This window comes from Rhincodon typus, chromosome 7 (genome assembly GCF_021869965.1).
Source record: "Rhincodon typus isolate 14 chromosome 7, sRhiTyp1.1, whole genome shotgun sequence".
Taxonomy (NCBI): domain Eukaryota; kingdom Metazoa; phylum Chordata; class Chondrichthyes; order Orectolobiformes; family Rhincodontidae; genus Rhincodon; species Rhincodon typus.
The window spans coordinates 62,187,733-62,200,491 of NC_063338.1; the positions used below are offsets into that span (position 1 = coordinate 62,187,733).

Consider the following 12,759-nt stretch of genomic DNA (forward strand, 5'->3'; position numbering starts at 1 on the left):
TAAACTCAATGCACTGAAGAATAAAGGCAAGTGTACCAAAGGCCTTCTTCACTACCCTGTCTACCTGTGACTCCACCTTCAAGGAACTATGAACCTGGACCGCAACGTCTCTTTCTCAGCAACATTCCCCATGGCCCTACTATGAAGTTTATGAGTCTAGCCCTGATGTGCTTTACCAAAATGCAACCCCACACATTTAACTAAATTAAATTCCAGCTGCCACTCCTCAGCCCACCGGGCCATCTGATCAAAGTCCCATTGTACTCTGGCATAACCTTCTTCACTATCTACTACACCACCAATCTTGGTGTCATCTGTAAACTTACTCATCATTCCTCCTATGTTCATATCCAAATCATTTAAATAAATAACAAAAAGCAGTGGATCCAATGCCAATCCTTGTGGCACAGAACAGGTCTCAGGCCTCCAATCTGAAAAATAATCCTCCACCACCCTCTGTCTCCTAATTTCAAGCCAGTTTTGTCTCCACATGGCTAGCTCTCCCTGGATTCCTTGCTAATCAGTCTACCACGTGGATCCTTGTCAAACACCTTGCTGAAGTCCATATAGACAATGTCCACCACTCTGCCTTCATCAATCCTCTTTGTTACTTCTTCAAAAACTTAATCAAGTTAGTGAGACATAATATCTCATTCTCAAAGCCATGTTGACTATCCCTAATCAGCCCTTTCCTTTCCAAATACATGTAAATCCTGTCCCTCAGAATCCCCTCCAATAACTTGCACACCACTGATATCAGGCTCACCAGTCTATAATTCCCTGGCTTTTCCTTACAGCCTTTCTAACCACATTAGCCATGATCCAGTCTTCCGGCACCTCACCTGTGGTTATGAATGGTACAAATATTTCAACAAGGGGCAATCACTTCCCCAGATTCCCACAAAGTCTGAGGGTATACCTGAGCAGGTCCCAGGGATTTATCCGCCTTTATGAGTTTTAAGACATCCAGCACCTCCTTCTCTGTAATATGGACACTTTTCAAGATATCACTATTTATTTCACCAAGTTCTCTAGTTTCCATATCCATCTCCAAAGTAAATACTGATGCAAAGTACTCATTTAGTATCTCACCCATCTCCTGCAGTTCCACACATAGACGGCCTTGTTAATCTTTAAGGGCAACTAATAGATAATGTGAATGTAAAAAAAAAATCAATTTGACTACTTTAAAATTACTAAAAACATTTTAAAAAATGCAATTCCACAATGGATTACCGATTAAAGTGCAACTCCATGAAGGATTGATATGGTATTGATTGATTTATTGTTATCAAATGTACTGAGGTATGGTGAAAAGAGTTATTTTGCATGCTATGCAGACAGATTGACCCATACAAAGTGCATCAGAGCAGCAGAAGAGTGCAGAATACAGTGTTACAGCTGCAGAGAAGGTGCAGAGAGAGAGAGTTCAGAATTAACATTTGAGAGGTCTGTTCAAAAGTCTTATAACAGCGGAGAAGAAGCTGTTCATACCTGTATTCAAACTTTCATGTCTTCCGCCTGATGGAAGAGAGTCCGAGAGTTTCACCACTATGGGACGGGTCTTTGATTATGTTGGTAACTTTGGGGAGGCGGAGGAATGTACAGAGGAGTCAATGGATGGAAGGCAGTTTGCTATTGAATTAAGGTTGAGTTCACAACTCTCTGTAGTTTCTTGAGGTCTTGGGAAAAGCAGCTCCCATGCCATGCTGTGATGCATCGGGTTAGACTGCTTTCTATGGTGCATCCATATTTCCTAAACCTCCTAAGGAAATGCAGACGTTGTTGCGCTTTCTTGACAGTTGCGCCTGTAGGCCAATGCAAAGAATCAAGGCAATTTGGTCACGTCTATTCATAACTAACGACAAGCACTGTGAAGTCGAAACATTAACTGTTTGCTCTCCACAAACACTTCGTAATGCGGTTGCTGCTCACAGGGTTCCTCCTCTTACTCCTCCCCTGATTAGTCATTGTCAGTGAATAAACGATAACGTGGAAACCGACAAATCACTCAGTACTCGCGGCGGAGTCTTCATAACAGCGGCTAAAACAACAGATCATCCTGCAAATCAGACCAAGCCTGGCCAGGAGCCGGAGTCTGCATCATTTCAATGGTTTTCACGAAGAGTCGGACATCACCAATGCTAAATCTGCTTTCCGAGGACTCTGGGATGTAAGCATTTTTCAGCATTTGCCATTGTCGAAGAACACCGTGTGAATAGTAACGTTATTTCCGGAGATTTGGAGGTGTCTCATCTCGAGTCTTGCACTTTATTTCTGAAGTAAACGAGCTGCGACCAGCGGCCGTAAGTTTCTGTCCAAGGTTTACTGAATGCTCGTGTGAGCAGGGGTTTGCTGCTCGTGGTCAAAGCTCCGAGCTCGGTCTGGGTTATTTTTCTCGTATGGTAGGGTCAGCTTTACATTAATTACTGAGGACTCAAAAATCGAAACTGACATTTTAATTGGCAAGATTGATGAACTTCGTGCGATTTGATGCAATGATGCACAGAGCGGCTGAAACACAACTTCTGGGAAGTATTGATGTCAAGAAGATCTTTCTGATTCTAATTTATCTGGACTCCATCATCACAGTAAGTAAACCGTTTAATTCTTTCTGTTTAGGTGAACATTTTTCTCACGAATTTTAATTAATTAATTTTCGTGATTTGAAGTTAATGCGCGAGAAAAGGTCTGATTATTGGGCATTTTTTTAAATGCCAAGATTATTTTACACATTTTCACAGTTAAGATGTACCATCTCGTTAGGTCGAGCATAAAGTTGAATTCCTGATCAACTTAAATCACTCGACGTTTTGGAGCAAAGAACACCAATCCGATGTCAATAACTAGTCTGTTCAAATCACTGCCCACAGTAGTCTGGAAAAGCATTAAATTGGCTTAAGTATGGCAAAACATATTATTGATAGAATACCCCACAATTAAACACTATTAGAAACCATTGAGAGATGTATAATGCCTTGAACACCCTGCGATCGTGCTATGCTTTTCTGTTTTAAACAGATGTGTTCTAATTTGTGGTCTTCTATGTACAAGTAGTTAATTCAATGTATTATGATGCTGCCTATTTTCCGGCTAAGGGGTAGTTTGTGTCAAAATCCAAACATGGAGAGGCCGTGTCATTTGCCTGGTTACAGATTTCAGAGTTTATAGAAAATGGCCGAGATCGAGCAACTCATTCGCAGTTGTAACTGGATGACTACAGTAGAAAGTATGTAGAGAAGTAAGAATCTCGCAAAGTCAACGTTTAACACAAAATCAAGAGGCGGACATCTCCTTTCCATATGTTTCATTTTCTGATGCACGAAACGTGACGAAGCTACTCTGTCGGGTTATTTATATGTTTCTTCAGGTGCAAAGCAACCCACCAGAATGTGACATTCCTAATATTCTCAGAAAAGAAGAAGAGAAGTGTTTTGAGAAGTTGATGAATGATGAAAACAACTTTGAGAAGCAAAAGTTTCAAGCAGGTAAAGTTGGAGACGTTGAATTGAGCATATAACATATATAATGATAATTAAATGAAATACTTGACCAAGGTTATGATTTGCAATATACCGTTCTCCTGGAATCCACTTCATTTTTCAAAATCACACTATTCATCTTCCAAAATATCTAGAACATAGCATTCTAGTAGCTGCTTTCAGTTGCTCAGGAAACATACGCCAAATGGATATAGTGCAGCATTGAACTATTTTTGTTAAAATGTAACTAATACATGAATTTAATGCTCTGAGATATTGGAATACAATAGCTCTTCTGCTATTTTGCATATGTTTTAACCTATCAACACCTGACTTTCAAATTCTGAATTAATGTTAAAGATTCACATATCCCATTACATAACTTGAACCTGATTTGCAAAATCAAAAAAACTGCCAACACAGAGTGTATTGCAAAAGCTCTCAGTATATGGTTCATACCTCATCCATAAATGACTTATGACTCTGAATGGAAATACAGATTAAAGTAACAACATACATGTAGTGCTGCAAGCATCTTCACTTTTGAAAGGAACAGTTATCAAGAGGTGAAAAGATGGCCTAAAATATGAACTGAACTTCATGAGAAGTACAGATGGCGTTAATTGTACCTCTTACTTAATTTCATAATGTATCCCCGATATTGTGAGCACAACCGCCTCACAGCGCCAGGGATGTGGGCTTGATTCTACCCTTGGGTGACTGTCTATGTGGAGTTTGCACATTTTCCCCGTGTCTGCGCAGATTTACCCTGGGCACTCCGGTTTTCTCCCACAGTCTGAAGACATGCAGGTTAGGTGAATTGGACATGCTAAATTGCCCATAGTGTCCAGAGATGTGCAGGGTAGGTGAATTAGCCATGGGAAACATAGGGTTACAGTGATAGGGTAGGGGATTGGGTGGGATGTTCTTTGGAGTGTTGGTGTGGACTCGATGGGCCAAATGGCCTGCTTCCACACTGTAGGGATTCTATGGTATGATTAATAACGAGTCACAAAATGCAAGTTAGCATTAAAAAGTTTAATGATTACATAAAAATGTACACAAATGAGTGGCAAATGTGTGGATTTGCACATTTTGATTTGAGCATAATAAGGCATCAACCATTTGTTACTACTGTTTCAGCAGTTATATGCTCTTAATTGACTTAGTTGGTGGCAGTCTTGTTTTTGGTTGAGAGGTTTGATTACATAATGTAGGTTGACACCTTGTTTAGGAGTATAAGACTATTGCATTGTTGGAGACACCTCTCCTTTAGAGCAGTTATTAAACCGAATCCTAGCTCACTGTAAAATTACAGCTGAGAACTCTACATTGGTAGCACTGCTAATTTACATGACAACTTTATTCTAAATTCTTTAAAAATGGTTAAATTTACAAATAATGTTAAACAAAGATGGGCAATAAAATTGAAAAATGCAGAAACTGCAGAACAAGCTAAACAAAATATCTGACCAGGTGAAACAATGTCAGTGAAACATTATTCTTGCAAATGAAATGCATGTAAGACAAAATGGCAGAGCATGTAATTGATGAATGATGTTGAAATAGGTGAGGATGCATATGAAAGAGTTCACATACACTTAATATTTATTATGCTTAGCTAATGTAAAGCAGCAAGCAACAGAAAAATAGTAGTGCTGTTAAAAAATCCAAAGATGCTGCACAGGAATATTATCAAACAAAATTTGAAACCAGGCAAAATGGAATACAATTTAAACGAAATTGTGATTATTTGCACAGTGCATTGTTCAGTCCACATTTTGAGTACCACATTTTCTTCTGATCACAAGAAACAAGTGATATTTAAGACTGCTGGCAGCAGAGAGTCACAAGGTGTATTGCTTATGTCAGGGGTTTGAGCTATCTGGAACAACTAGAATGATTTGAACCTAGAAAGGAGGCATTTCAGAAATGATCCTAAAGAGATACACAAGTTGGAAAATGGTATGGAAAAATAATTATCATAGAATATGGCTTGAAATTAAATTGTAGAAGTAGGACTAAAAAAATACACATTTTGTTGAAGCTTTTCATTTTGTACTCATCATGATAATTTGCAAGAAAACATGTTAATACTTATTCTGCATTCAATGAATCAACATTTATACTGTATGAGAAGAGAGTGCTGATTGGTTTGCAAGTAGATATGTTTTTATAGAGATATTGCCCTTGAGAATGCACCAGGTAATCATGATTGATGGATAACTGACAACCAAGCAGGTTGACTCTGGTCAAGGCATTCCGCAATAAATGAAACAGTGAATGGCTGTCACCTATATTATTGCTTCGAAACAGTACATGCACATATTCTTCCTGTCTGTTAAGAACAAAGCCCTATGTTTTAACATAACATAGCTCCCAGTAGACACCCAGTAGTAATGTGAGCCCAACAAACATCCTAATTTGGATATCAGTGTATTTCTTTGCACAGTCAGGATTATCCAGCAAATGTTAGAAGTTAGAATCCATATAATGTGGAAGCAGGCCATTCAGCCCATCTAGTGCACATACTGTCCGAAGAGCATTCCACCCAGACCCACCCCCTACCCTATCCCTGCAATTCCCACCCTCGACACTATGGGCAATATAGCATAGCCAATCCACTTAACCTGCACATCTTTGTACTGTGGGAGGAAACCAGAATACCCTGAGAAAATCTACACAGACACAGGGACAATGTGCAAACTCTACACAGATAAGAACATGGAACATAGAACAGTACAGCCAAGTACAGGCCCTACGGCCCTCGATATTGTGCCAACCTATTATCCTACTCAGATCAATCTACCCTGCATACCCTACATTTTACTATCCTCCATGTGCCTATCCAAGAGTTGCTTTAAAGTCTCTAAAGTATCTGACTCCACTACCACTGCCGGCAGTGCCTTCCACACGCCCACCACTCTCTGTGTAAAGAACCTACCTCTGACATCTCCCCTATACCTTCCTCCAATCACCTTAAAATTATGCCCCCTCGTAACAGTTATTTCCACCCTGGGAAAATGTCTCTGACTATCCACTTTCTCTATGCCTGTCATCATCTTGTATACCTCTATCAAGTCATCTCTCATCCTTCTTTGCTCCAATGAAAAAAGCCCTAGCTCCCTCAGCCTTTCCTCATAAGACCTGCCTTCCAGTCCAGGCAGCATCCTGGTAAATCTCCTCTGCACACTCTCTAAAGCTTCCACATCTTTCCTGTAATGAGGTGACCAGAACTGAACACAATATTCCAAGTGTGGTCTAATCAGAATTTTATAGAGCTGCAGCATAACCTCATGTTTCTTAAATTCAATTCCCCTGCCAATGAAAGCCAACACACCATATGCCTCCTTTACCACCCTATCAACTTGGGTAGAAACTTTGAGGGATCTATGGACGTGGACCCCGAGATCCCTCTGTTCCTCCACACTGCCGAGAATCCTGCCATTAATCCTGTATTCTGCATTCAAATTCGACCTTCCAAAATAAATCACTTCACACTTTTCTGGGTTGAATTCCATCTGCCACTTCTTTGCCCAGCTCTGCACCCTGTCAATGTCCCATTGCAACCTACAACAGCCCTCCACGCTGTCCACAACTCCACCAACCTTCGTGTCATCAGCAAACTTACTAACCCACCCTTCCATTTCCTCATCCAAGTCATTTATAAAGATCACAAAGAGCAGAGGTCCCAGAACAGATCCCTGCGGAACACCACTGGTCACCGAACTCCAGGCTGAATACTTTCCATCTACTACCACTCTCTGTCTTCTATTGGACAGCCAGTTTTGTATCCAGACAGCCAAATTTCCCTGAATCCCATGCCTCCTTACTTTGTGAATGAGCCTACCATGTGGAACCTTATCAAATGCCTTGCTAAAATCGATATACACCACATCCACTGCTCTACGTTCATCGATGTGTTTTGTCACATTTTCAAAGAATTCAATAAGGCTTGTGAGGCATGACCTGTCCCTCACAAAGCCATGCTGACTATTTCTAATCAAACTGTGCTTTTCCAAATAATCATAAATACTATCTCTCAGAATCCTCTCCAATAATTTGCCCACCACAGAAGTAAGACTGACCAGTCTGTAATTTCCAGGATTATCCCTATTCCCTTTCTTGAACAAGGGAATGACATTTGCCACCCTCCAATCTTCTGGTACTACTCCAGTGGACAGTGAGGACCCAAAGATCATCGCCAAAGAGGCAGCAATCTCTTCCCTTGCGTCCTGTAACAATCTTGGGTATATCCCATCTGGCCCAGGGGACTTATCTATCCTCATATTTTTCAAAATTTCTCGCACATCCTCCTTCCTAACATCAACCTGTTGGAGCATATCTGCCTGTTTCATGCTGTCCTCACAAACGTCAAGTTCCCTCTCACTGGTGAATACTGAAGCAAAGTATTCATTGAGGACCTCCCCTACCTCCTCTGACTCTGTGCACAAGATCTCTCCACTATTGCTGATTGGCCTACCCTCACTCTGGCCATTCTCTTGTTCCTCACATAAGCATAGAACACCTTGGGGTTTTCCTTGATCCTACCCGCCAAGGTTTTCTCATACCCCCTTCTAGCTCTCCTAAGTCCATTCTTCAGTTCCTTCCTGGCTACCTTGTAGACCTCTGGAGCCCCGTCCAATCCTTGCTTCCTCAATCTTGACTAGGTGTTCCATGTCTTGTCATCCAAGGTTCCTTCACCTTACCATCCTTTCCTTGCCTCAGTGGGACAAACCTGTCCAATACTTGTAGCAACTGCTCCCTAAACAACCTCCACATTTCTGTCGTGCATTTCCCTAAGAACATCTGATCCCAATTGGTGCTCCATAGTTCTTACCTAATAGCATTGTAATTCCCCCTCCCCCAGTTAAATACTTTCCCACACCACCTGCTCTTATGCCTCTCCATGACCATAGTAAAAGTCAGGGAGTTGTGATCACTATCACCGAAATGCTCTCCCACTGAGAGATCTGACACCTGGCCTTGTTCATTGCCAAGCACCAAATCAAATATGGCCTCCCCTTCAGTCGGCCTATCTACATAATGAGTCAGAAATCCTTCCTGGACACACCTGACAGAATCTGCTCCATCCAAACTATTTGCACTTAGGAGGTTTCAGTCTATATTCGGGAAGTTGAAGTCACCCATGGCAACAACCCTATTACTTCTGCATCTTTCCAAAATCTGTCTCCCAATCTGTTTCTCAGTGTCTCTGTTGCTATTGGGGGGTCTATAGAAAGGTCCCCAATAAAGTGACTGCCCCTTTCCTGTTTCTGACTTCCACCCATACTTACTCAGTGGACAAACCCTCCTCCACGACCTCCCTTTCTGCAGCTGTGATACCATCCCTGATTAGCAATGCCACTCCCCCACCTCTTTTACCTCCCTCCCTATTTCTTTTGAAACATCCATACCCCAGAACATCCAACAACTATTCCTATCCCTGTGTTATCCAAGTCTCCATAATGGCCACAACATCGTAGTTCCAAGTACTGATCCATGCTCTAAGTTCGTCACCCTTATTCCTGACACTTCTTGCATTGAAGTAGACACACCTCAACCCGTCGCACTGACTGCCATTTTGCCCTATCAACTGCTTATCGTTCCTCACAGATTATCTGCTTGCTCTATCTGCCTGTACACTGGCTATCCCATCCTCTGATCTGTAGCTCTGGTTCCCATCCCCCTGCCAAACTAGGTTAAACCCTCCCGAAGAGCTCTAGCAAACCTCCTGCCCAGGATATTGGTGTCCCTCCAGTTCAGGTGCAACTCTTCCTTCCTGTACAGGTCCCACCTTCCCGAGAAGATATCCCAATGATCCACAAACCTGAAGCCCTCCCTCCTACACCAACTCTGTAGCCACGTGTTCAGCTGTGCTGTCTCTCTGTTTCTGGCCTCACTAGCCCGTGGCACCGGTAGTAATCCTGAGATTACTGCTCTGTTTATCCTCGCTTTCAGCTTCCATCCTAACTCCCTATATTCACTTTTCAGGTCCTCATCCCGTTTCTAGCTGTGTCATTGGTACTGAGGTGTACCACAACTTCTGGCTGCTCTCCCTCCCCCTTAAGAATCCTGAAGATTTGATCCGAGACATCCCTGACCCTGACACCCAGGAGGCAACATACCATCCGGGAGTCTTGCTCGCTACCACAGAATCTCCTGTCTGTTCCTCTAACCATTGAATCTCCTATCACTATCACTCTCCTATTCTCCCCGCTTCCCTTCTGAGCCACAGAGCTAGGCTCAGTGCCAGAGACCTGGCCGCTATGGCTTTCCCCTGTTACGTCATTCCCTCAACAGTATCCAAAGCGGTATACTTATTATTGAGGGGAACGGCCAAAGGGGATCCCTGCACTGTCTGCCTAATCCCTTTCCCCCTCCTGACAGTCACCCAGCTACCTTTGTCCTGTAACTTCGGTGTGACCACCTCCCTATAACTCCTCCCAACATCCCCTCAGCCTCCCAAATGATCTGAAGTTCATCCATCTCCAGCTCCAGTTCCTTAACGTGGTCTGTGAGGAGCTGGAGTTGAGTTCTTGCAGATGAAGTCATAAGGGACACTAGTAGTGACCCTTACAACCCACATTCTACAAGAGGAGCATGCAGGCTGGAATCGAACCCGGGTCCCTGGTGTTGTGAGGCAACAGTGTTAACCACTGTGCCACCGTGCTGCAGAAGTTGCTGGAAAAGCTCAGCAGGTCTGGCAGCATCTGTGAAGAAAAAAATCAGAATTAACATTTTGGGTCCAGTGACCCTTCCTCAGAACTAATGGTAGCTGGGAAAACGTGGGTTTATATGCAGAAAATAGGGAGGGGTATGGAGTAGGGAGTAAACAATAGGATAAAGGATAGAGCCTGAAAAGAGAGAAGAGCAGTTGGATAGATAAAGGAGTTGGTAATGATCTCAGAGATAGTAGGAACTGCAGATGCTGAAGAATCTGAGATAACAAGGTGTAGAGCTGGATGAACACAGCAGGCCAAGCAGCATCAGAGGAGCAGGAAGGCTGACGTTTCGGGCCTAGACCCTTCTTGAGAAAAACAGAAATTCAGGTAATGATCTCACTAGGAGGGTGAATAGCTGTTAACGGGGACTGTTAGTGACCAACAATAGGTAGTGTTTAATGGCAGACTATGTGATAAGAAGGCTTGGTGTGTGGGGTAGGGGACTAGGACATGTGAGAGTTTAGGCCCTAAAATTATTGAACTCGATATTGAATCCAGAAGGCTGCAGGATCCCCAAGTGGAAAATGAGGTGTTGTTCTTCCAGCTTGCATTGAGCTTTGCTAGAAAACTGCAGCAAGCCAGAGACAGAGATGTTGGCCAGAGAACAGGGTGGTGTGTTAAAGTGGCAGGGAACTGGAAGCTCAGGGTCCTTTTTGCGAGCAGAATGTAGAGGTTCTGCAAAGTGGTCACCCAGTCTGTTGTGTTGCTGTTTTGCAAATGCAGAATGATTGGATATGGCCAGTACCTTGCTTGTTGTGAACAGCTGATTGTATATCTGATAATATCCACCAGATTCTGGGACATATGCCCTTATACTTGGCATCACATTAACGCTGAAATTCACATGCTATATTACTTATTTGTATAAAAAACATCAAACAGGGTGCATCAAAGCTATCCAGCAGGATAATAGCTACTCCGATTAATGATTTTTCACTGCATTTCATACAAAACTCATGTACGGCCATTAAAAGTGGCCAGTCTATATCAGATTGCCCTGGAAGTGTAAGGCAACTCAAAAATTTGAGCAGTAGGTAAAACTAACTGTTTTAGGCTGCTGCTATGCAGTAGCAACATGAATTGCATTTTCCGCTAACAGAATGCTATCAAAAAGATGTTCTGCATTGCACATTGCTAAGCAATGTAGTGTATGAATTTCAAAGCCTAGCAGTTAAGTTCCAATCATCATTAACTGGTGTATTCTCCTTGATAACACCTCTAGCTATCCAAGTCCACTTGCCAACCAATTGGCACTCTCCTTTCATACAGTATACATGTTAGTTTCCTCTTAAGTTGATATTTTTGCAAATTGCCCTGATAATTGCAAAATGAAAAGCTTTAACAAAATGTGTCTTTTACAGCAGCAAATTTTAGACATATAAATCAGGGTAAGTACCTGGTTCTGGCCACCATACAACAGTTTCTTCACCATAATGTCCGTGCATGCTTTATGGTTGCCATCCTGTTCCACCCATCATCAATTCATCTCAGCAACTGGAAACCGCCAGTTCCCCCATATTATCATGCCTGCCATCACACACCACTTCAGCTCTTCAACATTTCAACTTTGAAGCTAAGTAACAATCCTGTCTGCATCTCCAGGTCCCTGTCTGTGAAGCAGGGGTGCAAGCTTTGCTTTCTAGGTCCTGTTCTCATATAATAGTCAAGCACCACAGCACAAGGGGCAGTTCCTGACTTGTAGTGTGTATGAATTAGTATGTAGTTGTTCAATAGGCTGGAGTCGGTATGAACATTGGAAGGGCCTGGAAGTGATGGGCACTTCCACCTCTCCTTCTGCACAATTGCACAAGAATAGTGTCAAACAGCTAGGTTACATAATTACATAAAAGCGTAGAATGCTGCATGAGAAAAAAACTGTTATGAGCCATTGCATCACCAGGAGCCATGAATTTGACTCAACAAAGCATTTCAACTGAAAATGGGAAATTCAGCCCAGTGGATCTGCCATTAATGTTTGTGGGGTATTGCTGGCACATTGTTTGGATATTATTGCTTTTTGACAACATAACTCTGATCAGACTTCAAAAATAGCTCATTAACAAAATTGATCACAACTTTCTGAGTATATGATTAAAGGGAAGACAGTGGTATCCTGAGCTAGTAGCCCAGATGCCCAGATTAATCTTCTAGGATATGGATTCAAATCTCTTATGGGCAAATTTAAGGAAAGAATTTAAATCCAATGAGTAAAATCTGGAACAAAAACAGAAATTGCAGGAAAAGCTCAGCAGGTCTGGCAGCATCTGTGGAGACAAATCAGAGTTAATGTTTTGGATCCAGTGGCCCTGCCATGGGTAGAATTTAAATCCAATGAGTAAAATCTGAAACAAAAGCAGAAATTGCTAGAAAATCTCAGCAGGTCTGGCAGCAGGGCCACTGGACCCGAAACATTAACTCTGATTTGTCTCCACAGATGCTGCCAGACCTGCTGAGATTTTCTAGCAATTTCTGCTTTTGTTTCCGATTTCCAGCATCTGCATTTCTTTTGGCTTTTTGAGTAAAATCTGGAATTGAAAACTAGTTTCGGTAGT

The 12,759-nt window shown here is 42.3% G+C and overlaps 1 protein-coding gene across 1 annotated transcript in view; it reads left to right on the forward strand.

The window, feature by feature from the left end:
* Nucleotides 1-2,013: 2,013 nt before the first annotated feature.
* LOC109938355 (secretin receptor-like) overlaps nucleotides 2,014-12,759 on the forward strand; it is a 64,832-nt gene continuing 54,086 nt past the window's right edge. The window contains exons 1-2 of the mRNA XM_048599008.1: nucleotides 2,014-2,591; nucleotides 3,371-3,488. Of these exons, the coding sequence (XP_048454965.1) occupies nucleotides 2,475-2,591; nucleotides 3,371-3,488 (235 nt within the window). The 5' untranslated portion in view covers nucleotides 2,014-2,474. The remainder of the gene's footprint in view (nucleotides 2,592-3,370; nucleotides 3,489-12,759) is intronic.